At 39.1% G+C, this 20,585-nt stretch overlaps 1 protein-coding gene across 2 annotated transcripts in view; it reads right to left on the bottom strand.

Moving 5' to 3' along the window:
- Positions 1 to 9,480: 9,480 nt before the first annotated feature.
- The window catches only part of LOC131191161 (LON peptidase N-terminal domain and RING finger protein 1-like), a 30,931-nt gene continuing 19,826 nt past the window's right edge, over positions 9,481 to 20,585 (bottom strand). For both annotated transcript variants that reach the window (XM_058169003.1, XM_058169004.1), the window contains exons 10-12: positions 19,883 to 20,045; positions 17,321 to 17,467; positions 9,481 to 11,628 (exon numbers count right to left, since the gene is read on the bottom strand). In XM_058169003.1, coding sequence (XP_058024986.1) covers positions 11,464 to 11,628; positions 17,321 to 17,467; positions 19,883 to 20,045 — 475 coding nt within the window. In that variant the 3' untranslated portion in view covers positions 9,481 to 11,463. The remainder of the gene's footprint in view (positions 11,629 to 17,320; positions 17,468 to 19,882; positions 20,046 to 20,585) is intronic.

Below are 20,585 nucleotides of genomic sequence, written 5' to 3'. Positions count from 1 at the left end.
AAGGGTTCAGTTGAGACAACAGATTGACACTGTAGTGACCCAGAAAAACCAAGAGATGCTATTTTTGAAAAATGGCAGACTAGGGTCATTAGCAGTAGCTCAGTTCATTCATCAGATCTGATGAATACCAAATAATAAAGCCATCCTACACTGCAATTGATTGATTTGCCCTCCACACTATGCCATAAACCAGTGCTAATCAACCTGGTCCCTACCACCCACTAGTGGGCGTTCCAGCTTTTATGTTGGGCAGTAGGGGTTTTGTCCCTTTTGAAGCACTTTCCTTTTTTTTAATTTAATTGACTTTTTAAAAAAAAATTCATAGCATTATTTAAAAACATTTTCATTTGGTTTTCATAAAATTCCCCGTGACAATTTAAATTTCTGAAAATATACTGTTTGTATCACCCACGCATAAGTTTAGTTCACGTTACATAAGTGAAACTAAATGGCACTATAGTGCAACTGCAAACAAAAGAGCCTCGTCCCAGAATAGCTCGCATATCTCCCCCCACACTACCCAGCTGTAACAGACAAGCAGAGCTGGCAGCCGGCGCCCTCCCCAACCCAATCCACGATGCACAAAGAGGCATGCGCAGATGACGATACACAGCACATTACTGTGGAACCGCTGGGCGGTTAGAAAATTTTACTACTAACAGAGATAGTGTTGTGTCTGCGCCCCCCGAGCCAGGCGCCCTGCCAGAAAGTGACTTGGAAAGTGAGGGGGAAGGGCCATCAGGACTTACCTTTGGAGCACTGCTTCCCTGGCTCAGCTCCAGGAGCCAGAGGCAGGCCAGGTGGAGGAGATAATGAGGCCTCCGTCCCCTGACTCTCCACCCCCCCCAGGCCATGCCTCCAGACCCGGCTGATGGCAATTAGGCCTGGCCCTAGGTTTCATAGTCAGGAGAGGTGGGAACAACAGAAGCAGGGGTGGGGCAGGCTTGGGAAGTGCTGAGTCACGGAGCCACACCCCACAGAGTATAAAAGCAGTCCTGGCTGCTCTGCTGCTCTGTGACGAGCAAAAATTGAGCTGAACTCTTTGACTCAGAGAAGTGAGCTGAACATTCGGCCTGGACTGCTGACTTCCTGGTTGCCTGGCAACCCCAAGATAAAAGGGAGACTTTGGCAGGCAGCTGCAGATTCCCTGCCAGGACTGATAGCAGCCGTGATCTCAATTACTGGCTCGTTTAGCCAGCTCGCGTGGCTGAGGCCGGGAGGGGACTGAACAGATACAAAAGTGGGCGGTAGGTATAAAAAGGTTGACTACCTTGCCATAAACTATATTTTGGAAACCACAATGAAGGTTTTGCATAGCATGGTAAACCAATATCAAACAAACCACCTTATAGCTTAGTGTGATGCTTGGACCACAGCACTGAGTTTATATTCAGCCGTGGAACAAAACAGGCAACACTAAAAATAAGATCTGGGAAGGAAAAGATGCTGAAGCCGAACCTTTGTGCCCCTGGATGGGAGACTACTCAGAAATCCCACACAGCTTAGAAACTCTCTGGAATCAGAGGGGCTGCATAGCTGTCCCCCACCCTCCACACACATACACACACACACACACGTTTATGTAAGTGCTCTTTCTTGCTGATTTGTCATTATGAATTAAAGTGCTCAAGCACTCCCCAGCAATTAGGCACTGTTTCTCCTTTTGATTTTTTTCAGGGAAGGTGAAAGAAAGGTAAAATTCTCTGCTTCTGCCCACTCTTATCTCCTCAGCACAGCCCAAAGAAACATGAGTTGTTCTGTTCCCATCTGGAATGAAAGTGGGAGCAGGAAGGTTTCGGAATTAAGTAATTTATTTGGAGTTGAGATGAGGCAAGAAGAAGAGGCCTCACTGTAATTATAGATAAGCAACCAAGCATACCGTGCTATTAATGTCTGCTTGGTTCTAATGGGGGAAAGAATGGGGAGCCAGTTATTTTACTTTTAATTCTTTTCACTGGCATTTTTCAAGCCCCTGGCATTTTTTTTTTAAAAAAAAATCTAAACTCAGCCTTTTCTGTTGACCTCAGTAGAACAGGGCTGAGAGTATTATTTTAAAAAATATTGAAGAACAAAGCAGAGGTTCCTAGGCAGGCTGCGGGTTTTCCTTTTCATGGTTGCCTCACTCCTGGCTTTCAAGCAACAGCTAGAGATGAAAACCTTTGATGGTGGCAACGTCTGTGGAAATACATAGCCTTCCAAGACCTGAAAGGACAGCTTCAAGCACAGTCCCCTGAAAGAAGTGAATTTTAGCACCAAAACATTACAAGTGAAGAGAGTGTGCTTTATTTGGCCAGAAGGGCAACGGGTGACTTTAAAAGATCGTTAACTTTAATTTCTCAAAGGATGGCCATTCAAAGCAGGGGTCTTCCACTCTGGAAGTATCCTTTCCATATTAAGTTTCCAGGGTTGATTTGCCTAATGGGATTTAGATGGGGAAGTCTTCACTGGTTGTAACTTCAGCTGGGGTGAAAGGAGACTGGTCAGCATCTGATGCTGAAGAAAAATGTTCCACTGTTATTCCCAATGGGATCGTTCCAGATGCTAAAGTTATGAGACTTACATATCTGGAGGGCGCTCGGTTGAGGAAGGTTGCCCCATAGCAATTTATACAAGGAATATTTTATGGCTAGTCAGTCTAGAGAAAAGAAGGACTAAGGCGGACATGATACCGGTAGCAGTATTCCAATATTTGAGAGGCTGCCACTCTCTTGGTTTATTGTCTGTATATTCCTATTAATTATAAAAACATCAGCCAGTTTCTTTTGTATGTCCAGTACAACAAGATTCTCAATGTTCTTCTGGTAGCCTGTTCATCTACTTTCAACTCAGCCTCCAGCTAGGTAAAAGTTAGGTAAAACTTGTTCCTCTTCCATAATACGTTTCAGACCAGGGGTGTCAAACTTGCAGCCCACAGCCCGGATCCATCACACACTGGCCTCACCCACCCTGTTTTAACGAAGGGGAAAAGTTACAATACATCATGTGACGATTGTCACAAGTATGACACCCATTTTAGAGAATAGTTTCTCCATAGATGTACTGTAGATCTCACTTTTGACACTACTAAGTATTAACTTCTGGGTCCATTTTAAAAAAAAAAACACAAAACCTTTAATACGTCCAATGTTAGAATATTTTGCTATCCTGACACTGTAAGTATAAATAAAGTTTATGTGTTTGTCTCCTTTAATTGTAATTTTAGTTCCATCTTATTTGAAATTTATCTGGATCCCTTAGTCCATCTGTAACTTTTAAGATCAAAATCTTAATCACCCTTTTGTTTATTAAATGTTTATTAAATGTTTATTTAAAAAATATTGAAGAACAAAGCAGAGGTTCCTAGGCAGGCTGCGGGTTTTCCTTTTCATGGTTGCCTCACTCCTGGCTTTCAAGCAACAGCTAGAGATGAAAACCTTTGATGGTGGCAACGTCTGTGGAAATACATAGCCTTCCAAGACCTGAAAGGACAGCTTCAAGCACAGTCCCCTGAAAGAAGTGAATTTTAGCACCAAAACATTACAAGTGAAGAGAGTGTGCTTTATTTGGCCAGAAGGGCAACGGGTGACTTTAAAAGATCGTTAACTTTAATTTCTCAAAGGATGGCCATTCAAAGCAGGGGTCTTCCACTCTGGAAGTATCCTTTCCATATTAAGTTTCCAGGGTTGATTTGCCTAATGGGATTTAGATGGGGAAGTCTTCACTGGTTGTAACTTCAGCTGGGGTGAAAGGAGACTGGTCAGCATCTGATGCTGAAGAAAAATGTTCCACTGTTATTCCCAATGGGATCGTTCCAGATGCTAAAGTTATGAGACTTACATATCTGGAGGGCGCTCGGTTGAGGAAGGTTGCCCCATAGCAATTTATACAAGGAATATTTTATGGCTAGTCAGTCTAGAGAAAAGAAGGACTAAGGCGGACATGATACCGGTAGCAGTATTCCAATATTTGAGAGGCTGCCACTCTCTTGGTTTATTGTCTGTATATTCCTATTAATTATAAAAACATCAGCCAGTTTCTTTTGTATGTCCAGTACAACAAGATTCTCAATGTTCTTCTGGTAGCCTGTTCATCTACTTTCAACTCAGCCTCCAGCTAGGTAAAAGTTAGGTAAAACTTGTTCCTCTTCCATAATACGTTTCAGACCAGGGGTGTCAAACTTGCAGCCCACAGCCCGGATCCATCACACACTGGCCTCACCCACCCTGTTTTAACGAAGGGGGGAAAAGTTACAATACATCATGTGACGCATTGTCACAAGTATGACACCCATTTTAGAGAATAGTTTCTCCATAGATGTACTGTAGATCTCACTTTTGACACTACTAAGTATTAACTTCTGGGTCCATTTTAAAAAAAAAAACACAAAACCTTTAATACGTCCAATGTTAGAATATTTTGCTATCCTGACACTGTAAGTATAAATAAAGTTTATGTGTTTGTCTCCTTTAATTGTAATTTTTAGTTCCATCTTATTTGAAATTTATCTGGATCCCTTAGTCCATCTGTAACTTTTTAAGATCAAAATCTTAATCACCCTTTTGTTTATTAAATGTTTATTAAATGTTTATTTAAAAAAATAAGTCCTTAAATTTGTAATTAAAATATTCTGTCACTAAGAGTTGGTGGAAGCTCACCTGGTACTGCCAAGCTATTAGACATCCAAAGGTGTCTAATTTTATTTTATTTTATTTATTTATTTATTTATTGAACTTATATCACGCCCTTCTCCGAAGACTCAGGGCGGCTTACATTGTGTTAAGCAATAGTCTCATCCATTTGTATATTATATACAAAGTCAACTTTTATTGCCCCCAACAATCTGGGTCCTCATTTTACCTACCTTATAAAGGATGGAAGGCTGAGTCAACCTTGGGCCTGGTGGGACTTGAACTTGCAGTAATTGCAAGCAGCTGTGTTAATAACAGACTGCATTAGTCTGTTATTAGCTGAATTAGCTGCATTAATAGCTGAAAAGCAGTTAATAAGTAAGTTCCAAAAGTGATTAGCGAAAGACGTTTGCACAGTTAGAGTTGTTCCAAAGGTTCTGACTGCAGTTTGAGGAAGACTATTCCCTTGCCTCCCAGAGCATTTAACCTTCCAGACAGCGCTATCCTTTGGTCTCTTCATGAGAAACAGTTGCCTGGAGTACTTGTGGGTGATCTCAAGTCCTATCCTTGTCCAGAGAGGTGTTGAAGAGCCAGTCTATTCACCATGATTCATTCTGCACTTCATTGCACTGCAGTGTCTGCTCTGTTTCACTCTATATATTCCTCTGAAATCCAAGTTCACATTAAAATAGTTACTACATGAAATCCTTTCTCTATTCCCAGTCACAACTAATGTCCCCCATTTGTTTCAATGCCTTTATTCAAAGAATGGCTAAATCCAGAACTAAACAAGTATGATGTACAAGTAATCCTCAGCTAATGATCATAACTGGAACCAGGAACTCTGTCACTAAGCAATACAGTTAGTTACAACGTGAAAATTCACATTCACAGATTAGTTTACACCAGAATTTCCAGTTGTGAATGTTAAGCAAAACACAAATGCTGAACAAGTGTCACTAAGTAAGGACTACCTGTATTGCATTAAGTACTCTATATTAAATAAGTGCAAATTGTTAAATTAAGGGCCTGCAGACAGCTTTGATTTCTGTGGAATCTGAAGACTTCCAAATGTTGCTGAACAACAATCTCATCTGCCTGAATCGGCATAGTTAAAGGTGAAAGAAGGTGAGAGGAGCAATACTGTAACATATGAAGACCATCAAGTTCCTCTTATCTCTCTTAGGAGCTTCATGATCTTTGATCATTAGTACAATTAATTTTTCTTTGTTTTTGTCTCTGTTCATCTTTGTTTCATATTGACACCTAGTGGAAAGAATTTTCATTGCCAAAAGCTAATATAAATAAATCCCCAAAATACGATCCTGTATTCGTATTTAATTTAGTATTGTAGTTCTTTTCTCAATGCATATTTACATTTGTTTTCTTCCCATATGAAAATGCTGCAGAAGGTGATTTCTATTGAGCAATGGGTTGCTCAAATGAAGTTTATTAGTTTGACAAAATAAAAATAACAGAATTGGAAGGAACATTTGAAGTGTTCTAGTCCAACCTACTGCTCAAGCAGGAAACCCTATACCATTTTGGACATATGATTGTCCAATCTCTACTTAAAAACCTCCAGTAATGGACCACCCACAACCTCTGGAGTTAATCTCCCACTGATTTATTGTTCTTATTGTCAGGAATTTTCTCCTTAGTTCTAAGTTGGATCTCTCCTTGATAAGTTTCCATTTTTTACTTTTTATCCTGTCTTCAGATGTGTTAGAGAATATGTTGACCCACTTCTTCGTGAGAGTCCCTAATCCTTGTGAGAGTCCCTAAACTAAGTTCTGCAGCTGTTCTTCATGTTTTAGCCTCCAGCCCCCTAATCATCTATATTGCTCTTTTCGGTACATTCTATAGCCCCAACATCTTTTTTATAACGTGGTGACCAATGCAGTATTCAAAGTGTGGTCTTACCAAAGCGGTATAACACAGTACTAACATTTCATGTGATCTTGATTCTGTGCCTCTGTTTATGTAGCCAAAATTGGCTTTTTGGCAACTGCTCTAATTTTTTTACTGTTCAAAATTCTTATCTTTTAGAACTAAGCACAGCCAACATAACCAAGGTTTGCTTATTTGTCTATGCAATTCAAGTAATATCAATTACTAAAACTTACTAATTTTTAAAATCTAAAATTAAACCATCTTCTCAAATCACCTTGGCCATCTAAGAACACCAAAGCAAAATTTATGTTATCAGTAGGTTCCCCCCCCCCCAAATTCTATTTCAACAGTGCATGTTGCAAGGAGAAGTATTTTCCTAAATTTGGTATGTACCATATTTTTTTGGAGTATAAGACACACCTTTTTCCCCCAAACAAAGAGGGTGAAAATCTGGGAGTGTTTTATACTCCAAATGTAGCCCCACCCAGCTTCTCAAAAGGAGGTTTCAGAGGCTGAATGAAGCTTCAGAAAAGAAGCCCCCAAACAGAGCTTCAGAAGCTTTTTTTCTGAAGTTCTGTTTTGGAGGCTTTCAGAGGCAGGGAAAAAAAGCAAAAAAAAACAAGGCACTGAGTTCACAACTAAGGAACCTGTTGCTAAAATTCACCTCTGGTAACAGCTGATTGGGGGTATTCTGGGAGGCCAATCCACCTGCCAATCAGCTTTTTTCTTATTTTCCTCCCCAAAACTAAGGTGGGTCTTATACTCCAGTGCATCTTATATTCCGAAAAATACAGTATTTACACAAATTGCTCCCACTCCGTTTACTGAGGAAGCCAGAATTTTCTGAATCCAGGATTCCAGAGACATATATTGTCCAAGCAGCTATAAGATTTGAATGGTTAACAGATTGCATTCATCATCATTGTGCAGTCTTGCATAGCTACGTTCGCAGGTACCAATGTTTCAGACCAGGCAAACAAGGGTATTTAATTCCAAGCAGTATTTTATTTCATAATACATGAAGAAGCACAAATTGCAAACATGCAATTTTGCTCCACCCCTTCAACACCATTTTATATCTTTAAGTTAGAGAAGCTTATTATTCTGAGGAGGCACACCTTACAAAAGAAGGAGTTCAACACAACTGGGTTATAAAGATGACATTTGGAAGCAAGCAGAGAAATAAGCAGCTGGTGGCAGTATGACAAAGTAGCCCAAAGGGCTATTAAATCTCTATTATGTCCTATAAATATCAGATGCCTTTTATTATCACCTTCCCTAAACAAAGACTTAAGGATAAGATATAAAGGTTGAAAGAAACTAAGCCTGAATTTTATTCAACATTTATAATCTATCCCAACGGTTCCAAATAAATATAGAAAAATGAAAAATGGGGAAAAGCATATGGACAAAATGCCCCTATTAGGCAGTTGAATTCCTCTTCCCTTGTAGTACACAAAAAAACAGCAAGGTAATTTAAGGCAAGCAAAAGACTAATGGGAGAAATTATATCGTTTCCATTCCTCCCTCCCAACTTTACATTTTTTTTAAAAAAACATGAAACTATATCTTTCCTCCCTAGGTCGATTGCTCCTTTCTATTTGTGCCAAGATGCTTGTATTTTGCTGCCGCTGAAGGTAACTGGATACGCTGCAGAGGAAGGGCCATTCCTTCAATTGAACCAATCCTTAGCATTAGTTCTAATAGCTTTTAAAGCTTTCTTCTTATCCTGTTACTACAGTATAATCAGTGAAGCAATTGTCTTGTTAACTCAGAATGTTGGTTTGAATGTTGGCCCCCAAAAAACCTGCACTTTTTAAAAGCTGTTGGTTTTTCCAAGCTTCCCCCATTTCCATTTATTTACCAGTTCTCATTCCACCATTTCATTAATTTGTCATTTGAAGTAAAAAAAAACCTTCACACTCAGCAATTAAGTAGCTGAATTAACCTACAAGGCAGTGGTGGGATTCAGCCAGTTTGCACCACTTCGGGAGAACCGGTTGTTAACTCTCTGAGCAGTTTGGCAAACTGGTTGTTGGAAGAAATCATTAGGGCAGAGAACCCGTTGTTAAATTACTTGAATCCCACCACTGCTACAAGGCCATTTAGAGGCTGGAGTGAAAGCCTTCCTTCTTTTATGTTTTAGGACAGCGGTCTCCAACCTTGGCAACTTTAAGACTTGTGGACTTCAACTCCCAGAATTCCTCAGCCAGCAAAGGAATTCTGGGAGTTGAAGTCTACAAGTCTTAAAGTTGCCAAGGTTGGAGACCCCTGTTTTACTATGTTTGTGTGTGTGTGTGTGTGTGTGGTGTGTATGTGTGCATGTATTATTATCCCAAAGCAATTCATTGCAGAATGAGGGTCTCTTCATTGAAGGTTATTGGTCACAATATTGGCCATTGTGGATTGGTAAATAATTTTTTTCAACTTCCTGAGTGAGCTGACAGTGACTATCTCAAAGACACTGGCCCAGTTTTTATACCTAAGGAAGGATTAAAACCTGGCTCTCCTCTGTCCAGGTCCAGCTTTTTACTATCTCTCCAAGATATATTTTTAATATATCTCTTTCAGGGCAGGTTTCAAAACCTGCTGCTAACAGTTTGCTTGTGGGTGCTCGTGCGCGTGCAACACTTTTGTGCATGTGCAGAAGCGTCCGGGCAGGTGGGCAGAGCCTCTCACTGCCGCCGCCACCAGTTCGCCCAATCTGAAGCGAACCAGTAGCAACCCACTACTGATCTCTTTAAGACGATCCACCCAGAGAAAGGAAAATGACCGGCCATGGTTTGCCTGATACGGAAAGGTGGAAGGGCACCAGAGGAATTGTCCAATGGGAGAACATGATAACCTATAGTCCAGATTGAATACTTTGCAATTTGTTGACAAAGTATCTGAGTCTGGATAGAATTTTCTTAAACCACTGAACAGTCAAACCAGCAGAAGCACAAGATAGGAGCAGCTTAAATAATAATGTAACATAAGCCCTTCATCTACAGTGCTTTAATTCTTTTTGACAAGCCAATTTTAAATTACGTAAATACATTGTTATAAGGAGTACAAATTTAAGTACAACTAAAAGCAAACACAGCTATATATCACAGCAGGTTCAAAATCTGCCAAAAAAGATTACAGTTAGTCCTCAATTTAGAACTATTCCTTTAGCAACCATCTGAAGTTACAACTGCACTAAAAAAGTGGTTTATAGGTGATCCTTACATTACAGCAATTAGTTTCCCCAGTCTTATGATTGTAATTTGGGCGCTGGAGAGCCGGTATTTATTTATCACAGTTGCAGGATCCCAAGGTCATGTGATCAGCACTTGCACCCCTCGCAGTCAGCTTCTGATAAGCAAAGTCAGTGGGGGAAGCTGGATACATTTAACAATTGCTGCAAAAAAGATCATAAAATTGGGTAATTTTATGACATCACTTAGCAACAGAAGTTCCAGCCCCAATTATGGTCATAAATCGAGGGCTACCTATATTGTATTGTACAGTGCTGTTCATTCTCAGAATCCATATTCTTCAGGCTGGAGCACAAAAATATTTTATCTAAAAGTAATTCTAATCTTTGGCAAATTTTACAAACCAATCATTTTAGCAGCTGTTGTTTTAAAAATCCCATGACTTCTTAAACATGAACAAATGATTGACCTTTCATGAACTATTCAGACATTCCCTATACTAAACCTAGGTGTACACGTTCGGTTCATATTATATGCATGTACATCAAACTTTTTATATTCATGGTAATTTGTCTAACAGCATGTACAATTAAGCAGCAGATTGGTTCAGCTGAATACTCTGCCAATTTAGCCTAGATTAATTCCTGAATTATACATTTTAGGTCGTAGTTAGTCCTCTAGCTATTCACTTCATCCCCATGAGAATTGTCTACAATTTCGTTGTCATTTTCAGGTTTCCCTTTAGACATTTTCTGTAAATTAAATCTTTAAAACGGTCTACTTCAGACTGGTGGGAAAGTATAGCTCTCCAAATGGTAAGAAATCATTGTACTTCCCGAACATTTGGATAACTACACATTATCTGTACCAACCTAACTTTTATATCTTTCTTATCATACAGAAGTAGTCTAATCTACCTTCTTCAGCAGCATACGTCATTGTATCTGATCCCTTTTGGAATTCTTCATTAAATAGCAATCAGAATAAAACACGGGAAAGAAAATCAGCCCTTTTGGCATTTCTGAGTTGGCTTTTACCCTACAGTCAATAGCAGTGATTTACTTAAGTTGGAAAGAAAGAACATCATACATTATGAAGAATACGTTGAATAGTCCCATGCAAACATCAATATATGATATAAGGCAAATTTCCTCAGGAAGTCCCAGCGTTTGTAGTTTTATTTCCTATTCTCATGGTGTAAGATGCTTAGAAATGTGTTCACTTGAATACAATTCAGATCTTACTACTGAACGTTTTAGCCCTGTCAGTCCAAAACCCATTCAAAAAAATCTTGCTACTACTACATACCATTGTAGTAAATCTTGCTACAACTGCAGACCAGTTTCAGAGTCCTCATTCAAGGACTATATCCGAAGTCAGTTTTACAGTAACAAAATAATCACAATAAAAAGGGACATAAAGACGTTAAGGCTTTACCACCCTAACTTGGCATCTACTTGATGTGCTGGGATCACAACTTGTAGAATTTCCCAGTCAATCATGCTGGCTAAAAGTCCTAGGAATTGCAGTCCCAGGACCTCTGGAGGGCACCAGATTGGCATTGTGAGGAGCAACGATATAGAGCACTTGTGGGCAAACTCAAATCCTCTCCTTGGCTGGAGAAGACTTATGAAGAGCTGGTCTATTTGCTGGTTCATTCCTCTGTGGTTGTCAGTTCTGGTTTTTTGCCAAGCCATCTTCAGTTTGTCGTTTGTTCCCCAGAAGTGTCCACTTCCCTGCCTTCTATGTTATCTAAAACTTCCGTTTGGCAAGTCTGAGTATTAGTTGCTGTAGTCACGACTTTCCAGAATGATGTTCAGAATATGCTTTAGTTGGGTGAGGCGTGCCTTCAGGGAGGTTTCAGAAAAAATGGTCAACTTGTGGGTCAAGTCAAGGGGCAAGACAGATATAAGCCACCAACACCAAACTGGTCCATCTGGTGATGCCTAGTGAGAAGGTAACAGAAAATACATTAATTCATTTTGCAGAATAAATAAATCAGGAGCTATTAGAGCTACTTGAGTGGAACAATCTTGATGACATCAACATTCATCGTGGAAGTGTGACAGGAAAATTTCTTCGTCATCTGAAGGCTTAATTCTTCTCACTATCTACTGAGCACGTGATCAGATCTTTTCAATATAATAAAAATCATTTTTTTAAAAACTCCTACAAGGAAGACTAAGGAGTAGGAGAAGGACAATGCCCCAAATGCGACACTGATAGGAGTTATGTGACAGCATATATTTAACGATACAATGTAAATTAAGTGCCAAAGCAACTACAGTACCGGTGCATTTTTATCAGCGGCATTCATAAACCATGCTTAATCGAGTTAGTTAAAAAAAGTGTCTGAATGCACAACTTAAGTTTGGTTTTGGGTTTTTTTTTAACAAACTGGTTGAGCAAATCTGGTCTGTTTGCCTGATTTGTGGCTTAATCCATTTTGTGAACCCAAGAAATGGATTTTGATCTTTCATTCTGATCATAGAAATACATCACGTATGGGAGTGTCTCATTTTCCTTCATTATCATGAGACAGATCACTATAATCTTAAAATCAAGATCTCATTTAAGGCCACTGGAGCTGTTAGGATGATCCAGCCCCAAAAGCCAGTTGGTGATATACGCAGCTGCCTGCACATCATTCATCTGCAAGACAGTCACCTATTAAGTTGCTTTGGGTGTACGAGACCCTCTGGCACCTTGTCTCAAAGCTTGATTACAGGATTCTGAAGCTCATTGTGATTATTTTACTGATTTTTTTTTTAATTCACATATTTGAGGTACGCTTGATGACACCACAGATGCAGAGTTAGTATGGGGCTGCTTGATAGCTTCTTTTCTGGATGCAATTCAATGACATAGAACATGAATAGACTTGCTGGAATGATTTGGTGTAAAGGTTAAGGTGCTGGACCGGAAACCAGAATGTCACAAATTCTAGTCCTCCCTTAGGCATGGTAGCTGGTAACTCTGGGACAGTCATTCTTTCAACCCAAACATTCGACAAGGTTGTTATAGGGAAAACAGCAGGGGACATTATCTATTCTACTGTAAGTTGCACAAAATGAAGATGTATCAACCACTTGTCCTTGAATCCTTGCTCAAATTATTTTGTAGCTTATAGTCAGGAATTATCAGATCATTATAAATGTCTGTCAGGAGGAGAAAGCAGCAATGACTGGACTACTTGTATCCTTTGGCGATTACCAATTATAGGTTAATCTCTAAAGTGACTGAGAAAATGAGCAGCCCTAAAAAAGCAGATTAATGCTGATTTATTAGCCTACTAGTTAAGAAGCTTCTTTAGATAGAAATGTGATACTATTGGTTCTTCTTGACCTCCCAGATAAACCAGTTAAGAAACACAAATAGATAAACTAATTCTCTTTAAGGTTTATAAGGTTCCATTAACAGATTCTTGCATGTCTAAAAGTACAAACTTCCTGCCAACACTTTTAACTGCTTAATCATTGGAAACAGTGCTTTCTAAGTTTCTTTCTCTTGACAGTTAAGTCACTGGGGGCTCCTGCCTCTCTCGTCTGATTGTTTCCTAACGAGCATCTCTTTGTCTCTTTCCTCAAGGTCATATACACGTTCCAATATACCCAGGAACTTGATCAATTTTAGATTGCCTAGGAAAGCTGGGAATTGTTGTGGTCCACCAGCTGCCAGCCGAGCTGGCGGCAGACTCGGACAATAAGGAGATTGGGGAGGAACTTGGGCCAGCTCTGGAGTCCAGGGAAGGGTTCTGATGGATGCTCTGCGTCAGATGCAGAGATAGAGCCAGGGCCTTCGGACATTTCCCAGCCACCAGAGAGGAAGCTGCCTTTGGAGGCTGAGATAAGTGGGGAAGAAGAACAGCTGGGGCCTGTTTCAGACGCACGTATGCACAGAGCAGTCAGGAGAGGAGAACAACTGAGGACAAGGCGTCGACTTGGGAAGCAAGGCACACGTGGATGCTGAATGGCTCTTCCCTGACTGGGAAGTAAATAGAAGGAAAGGGGCGTGGGGTCGTAGGAGATAAGAGTTTTTCAGAAGATTTGGCTCATCGTGTTTCATGCCTCAGAGACTGCTTGCCAGAATTTAATTTGCAGCTTTGCGGCTGGGAGCAATTATCGCAAGGAACTGATAAGATCTGTTACTGCAGTTAACTCTTTGAAGGACTATTCCTGGACTTTTCCATGTGTGAATGCCATTAATTCACAGGCGATAAATAAAGAGGGGTTTTTCGTGACAAGGAGTCTGTTTCTTGTTTCTGCTAAGGCTGGGTCAGAATAGGAATAAAAAACACTGCTTGACATGGGCTTCCATCAGGTTGATCTCAAATGGTGTTCCTTGAAGATGCTTGAGTTGCTCCTAGAAATGGAGTTATTACAAGGTGTCTGTCAGTGCTCTATTTGGTCTCTTTTCAGTATCTATATGAATATCACAAAGTATGGAGTTGAATCCTCTCCGTGTTTGGTGAGATCTAAATCTATTTCTTTAAAGCTGAAGAGACTGATCATCAAATAATGTTTGAAGATGCTCAGTGTAGAAGGTCACAGTTTCAGAGAGGTGGAAGACAGTTCCGTTCAGAAGTGGTCTAAATGGAATCATATTCTAAATGAGAGTATACGTGGGAATACTGCTGAATCCAAACTCTTTCTCTGTTTTCCTAAAATGAAGCCATGATCAAAAGTATCTTTTATCAGCTTGATACATCAATTCCATCATTTCCTAGAAGAAAATGACTATGTAACTATGGTACAGCCTCCAAGTTTGGTTATTATAATATTTATTATAGTAGATGGGTTGCCTTTGTTTCTAGTCTGGAAAAAAATTACAAAATTCAAAATATAGGCCATATTAACTTATCTTAGCTATTTCAATGACTCTCATTCTGAGTGCTGACTTTTGATAGCCTAAATCCAGGTTATCTGAAAATATACTTCTTTTATGTATTTAGGATCCTCATGGTAAAAGTAATTAGAGGAAATGTGACAATTGTTGCCATAAACAAGAAGAATGTCCAGAATGTTGGAATATTCCAATTATTTGTTAAAACCCTAATTGGCTTGCACATTTTCGTTTAAAAGATACTAAACAAGCCTCTTATAATAGCCCTTAGCTGATAAGTTTAATTACAGCTTTGTTTTTTTAAATAATTCTGGTTTAATTTGGATTTGGATTTTATGTCTTATTTAAAAGACTGAGACTTAGGAAAACAATAATACAGCCTTAGTTCAGGAATAATGAATTGAAATAATCAAGTGTTAGGGATACCATAGACGTGTTGGAAGGAACATTTTTAGGAGGTGAAATGGCAAGTAATTAGGAATGAAAAGCAGATAAGACTTGATTCAGTTTTTTACAGACAGGAAATCAAATACTTGAGGAAAACGTATTTCAGGACAGGAATAGATACGTGACTTGCCATTACTTTCTTCTAGAATGTTTTTCAGCTTCTCAGTCCAGCTACAGCCCTGGAATTTTACAGAGTGACATAGTTTGAAGGAGAGGCCATCTCGCCTAAAACCATTTCTCCATGTAAAGCATGTCTCATAGATGATCGTCTAGCCTCTCTAAAGACTTCTGATGAAGAAGCACTCAAACTTTCATATGGCAGTCAGGAAGTCCCTCCTAATACCTAGCTTGATACCTAGCCTACAACTGTCTTGTAATTTAATGTTGTTCTGGTCCTGTCCCCTGCAGTGAATATGTCTACCCTTCAAGGACAAGCCAGGAGCAACACTGCTTATCTTTTTTCAAGGTCAGCTAAGTGCTGCCATCTTCATCAAAGGACCCTTCCCAGACAATGCAAGGTTACTTGGGTAATGACTGCAAGAAGCTTTTGTCATGGCACTTCTATGTAAGATACTGGATAAAACATGGCTGAGATTAATTTTGTATTCTTTTTTAGGCCAAACTCAGGACAGTTCTCCAATTGTTCAGGCATTTTGCTCCATATTATAAGTTGCTTTAATTTAACCTTATGGCTCTATAGATGTTGCCAGTTTTATGGCTATCCATTCTGTGTGCCTCATTTCTTTTTATGGGTTATTAATATAATATTCTTCAATGTATGCCATTCTAAGAATTTTATAGCAATGGCAATTCCTTAAATTATTCATGCAACTGATAAATTATATGGTGTAATATTAATACAGCATACTAATATCTTAAATTGATATTGCTAATGTAATAGTAACTTAATACTGAAATATTCAGAATAGTCACCAAGGCAAAATTGTACAAAGTAGTCCTTTCTAGTCTTTAAAACAAAAGCCCAAACTTCCTAATTTAAAAAGCCCAAAAGCAGCAATCTTTCTTTTAGAGCTGTCTCACTTATTATTTGAGGAGAAACTTTACAGATTCCAGCAACTGAAGATCATAATTCCTTTAATTAATTTATTTAAACAGAAAAGTGAGATTAATAGGTTAATTAATTCTAAACTAAATTTACTTTGCCACTGAACTTTGTTTATTACTACACCCCTGAGAACTATGATTTTCAGGTTCAAATTTCTCATAAGGCCATCTAACTGCTTGTACAGAGAAAAACATGGATAGTTATGATAATGCAGTATCTCTAATATTATTTACTTGGGAAGGCAGGATTTCTAAGACATGAATGATTTGAGCCTTATGGTAATCTAATATGGACTTCATTTAAAGGGCATTACCTAGTCAAACAACTAAAATACATTTTTAAAAATTGTATGAACATACAAAATGCAAAATTTTAAACTGCTAATTTATTTTGTTAAAGCTGTTGCAAGTTCTTTTCTGTCGTTGGCTGATCTTGAAAAAAATATGTAATGATAGAGCTGCATAGTGTTTGGATGGGATACTACTGGAAATCCCAGGACAATAGGCAAATCTAAGAAATCAACAACACATCCCAGAAGGTAATAGAAAGTGACTCCCATTCCTGCCAGGAAAACTTCATGGATTCCATGGGTCCATATAATCATTGGACATTGAGTTTGATTCCATGGAATTGTTGTTTTAACTCGTTCAATTTATACTGTCCAGAAGGCAGATGAATGCATTTATGTACATGAACCTAGATTTGAAATTCAAGGCAATTTAGTTCCTGGAAAATAATTAAAAGATGGCTTCTATGACATTTATTAAGAAATGTAGGATTAAGATTCTAGAAAGGGCAAATGAAGGACAAGTTACAAATGGCTGCATAGCATTTATTTATCTGTTGTAATATGCTTATTCTTTTTTAAAAAATTAAGACTCTGAACACAAGATTATTTTAAAAACCCCAAATGTGCCATGGAAAGCCATCAAATATGACATGGCTCATGTATCTAGGAAACAGTCTATCTATCCGACTACTAGTCAACACCAACTTGATGGCACATAATCAACCAATGGTCAACAAGTCTTAACTCTGGGGGCACTAATTTATCTAATTTACCACAATAGGCTATCAGAATATAGAATCCATTCCAGCACAGGATAATTAACACATTGATGCAACCATCCAAAGACTGTAGAATTCTTCTACATTCTCCTCCATATTAGAATGGAATCTGAGTATTTTTATTGTTATACTATATGACAGTCATATATCCCTTTTATCAGATCTCATTCCCCTGCAGATTATTTTATATTCCTGGGGAGAACAAGTCTCAATACCTGTATGTCTTCCTCTTTTTCCGGAAGTGGTCCATGATGCATCACAAGCTGTCTGAAAGTCCTGCCCCCATGTTCATAAAATCTCTGGGTTAGCTCATAGGTACAATCATGCAAATTCTGGAGCTCAGTCTGTTCTTCTCCTTCCATCTAAATCACAAGGTCAGAAGTTGAAAACAAGCGAAGTGAAGCATATTAAGTAAAAATAAATACTTTATTTAAAAATAAATAAATAAAAATAAATAAATAAATAAGTAAAAATGAAAGAATTTGTTGAGATCAAAAGAGTGCGTGAGAGAGAAGATGTAACTGCTAAGTAGAACTCAGATGTGGTTGCCATATAGTAGGGATATAGTAGGATATATTGCATGCTTGAAAAACCTGGTTTTGTGCGGTCTGTGCCAAAACTGAAACATGTGTGGATGTTTTGCTCCACACACACAATGAAATGTGCTAATCTGTGCAGAATTGGTTTGGGGTGGGAGATAAGAGAAGGAAATGCTCTTGAGGAAACTCCTCAGCCTAGTGGGAAAGGAAAATGCTGGGACAATAGGGACAGGTCAGATGCTGGGACTTTCTTCCCTACTACTGAAGTAATTGCAAAAAGGAACAGGTACTAGTCGTTTTCATTGGCAATAAGTGACAGCTGAGCAGAGGGATGGGATAGAAAGCAAATTATGGGACGGGCAGGCTGGTGCACAGGCCATTAAGAGGAGCAAGAAGAGCAGATAGGAAGATGCATTTCGGTTACCAAGGCTTCTTTAAAGAAAAGAGAGTCTTCTGAAGAAAGACATGTGCTCATTTGAGAGCTGCCAGAGGAACAGTCTTGCTCGCTAAAAGAAGCAAGGTGAATAGAAGCTATGCATTAGCACATTATCAAAGAAAGTTCCAGCTTGGCAAGTGACTATTTCTATCAATGAATCAAATAATTAATGCTGTGTTTGGGTGGGATGCAGTGGCTTTGCTGCGATGTTCTAAGAACAGAGAAGACATTTTAAAAAGTGATTTTCCTTCTTTCTAACAGTGAACAGCTGTTGACCCATAAATTGAAAGTGCAGACCCGTAAATCAATATGATAGGTTTTTCTACTTGTTTTATACGTTTATTGTACCAAACTATCCATGAAAAAAAAAAGGCAAAGGGCCAGATTGAATATTCTATCTCCAATCGTTACCATCTGCCCTATATGATTCAACAGAATAAGCATGGTTCAAGTAATTACTTCGTAGCTCAGCTGTGTTAAATTTGTTCGTTTTAATATCTGTTTAGATATTTGAACTTGAATGTCATCTTTTGGTGCAAAAGTGAAATATAAACTCAATAAATTATGAACACCCATAAATTACACGTAGTCCTCAACTTACAACAGTTTATTTAGTGACCATTTGAAGTTACAATGGCATTGAAAGAAGTGACTTACTGTATGACCGTTTTTCACACTTACAACCGTTGCAACATCTCCATGGTCACGTGATCAAAATTCAGGCGCTTGGTAACTGACTCATTATTATTATTATTATTATTATTATTATTATTATTATTATTATTATTATTATTATTATTATTATTATTATTATTAAATTTGTATACCGCCCTTCTCCCGAAGGACTCAGGGCGGTTCAAAGCCAATAAAATACGAGAATACATATAACACAGGTTAAAAGACAATATAAAAAACTAATTCGATGTATGGCCTAAAAAATTTGGATACAATTAAAACCCCCAATTAAAACTACGTTTAAGCTAGTCCTGCACGCTGAAACAAAAGCGTCTTCAGCTCGCGGCGAAAGGTCTGGAGGTCGGGGAGTTGACGAAGCCCCGGAGGCAGCTCGTTCCAGAGGGCAGGGGCCCCCACAGAGAAGGCCCTCCCCCTGGAGGTCACCAGCCGACATTGTTTGGCTGACGGTATCCGAAGGAGGCCCTCTCTGTGGGAACGCACTGGTCGGTGGGAGGCTACTGGTGGCAGTAGGTGGTCCCGTAGATAACCCGATCCTAAGCCATGGAGCGCTTTAAAGGTGATAACCAGCACCTTGAATTGGACCCGGAAGACCACCGGAAGCCAGTGCAGACTGCACAGGAGGGGTGTCACATGGCAGCCACGAGGTGCTCCCTCTATCACCTGCGCAGCCGCATTCTGGACCAGTTGGAGCCTCCGGGTGCCCTTCAAGGGGAGCCCCATCTAGAAAGCATTGCAGTAGTCCAGGCGGGATGTAACAAGGGCATGAGTGACCGTGCAAAGGGAAACCTTTGACAGCTGCAGTGTCCCAGGATCATGTGAACACCTTTCGCTACCTTCCTACAAGCTAAGTCAATAGGGAAGCCAGGTTCACTTAACAACCGTGTGATTCACTTAAGAACCAGTGATTCACTTAACAGCTGTGAAAAGAAAGGTCTAAAATGGGGCAAAGCTCATTTAACAACTTTCTTGGTGAGCAACAAAAAACTTGAGGCTCAATTGTGGTCATAAGTCAAGTACTACCTGTATCAAACGACACCCAGTGCATATTGTTCTTTTTGTTTCAGCCAGATCTTTAGGACTTTACTCTTCACATAAGGACTACTCACCTTCTCATCTTCCAAGTATTCAACATCGGCAGTGTTGTAGCCATCTCTGTGCCCTCGTCTCAAAACTCGAAACCTCCTCTTGCCTATAGTGTCCACTAATGACCGTCCATCAGGAAAAAATGCTATTTTTTGAATCTCCAGTATGCAGCCATAATCAGCAAAGCTGAAAAGAGACAAGACTATTAATACAGGATCGAAGGAAGGTTCATATTTACAGTTCTTCTTTTCTAGTTCTGGTGTGCTATGTAACCTGTGGGAAATGAAGCAAACAAAATGTTAAAAAGTTATGATATTTATGTAGTTACTTACCAAGCACATCTAAATTATATTAAAGTAAGCAAAATATCATGTCACAACTTTTGAGCACTCCTTAGGTTTGAAAATTGAAAGTTGAAAAATTTGACACAACATCCTATGTGGGATGCTACTATGAATTGAATGGCTTGGGATAGGAGGATCCAGACTCAAAAGGAATACAATTTAAATAGCTCATGTATTTAAATACAATTTAAATAGCTCATATGTTCCAATATCTCAGGGGTTCCCACAAAGAAGAGGGAGTCAAACTATTTTCCAAAGCTCCTGAGTGTAGAACAAGAAGCAATGGGTGGAAACTAATCAAGGAGAGAAGCAACCTAGAACTAAGGAGAAATTTCCTGACAGAACAATTAATCAGTGGAACAACTTGCCTGCAGAAGTTGTG

Source organism: Ahaetulla prasina, chromosome 2 (genome assembly GCF_028640845.1).
Source record: "Ahaetulla prasina isolate Xishuangbanna chromosome 2, ASM2864084v1, whole genome shotgun sequence".
NCBI lineage: Eukaryota > Metazoa > Chordata > Lepidosauria > Squamata > Colubridae > Ahaetulla > Ahaetulla prasina.
Note: the sequence above shows the minus strand (reverse complement) of the source record. Positions and strands in the feature narration are given on the sequence as shown.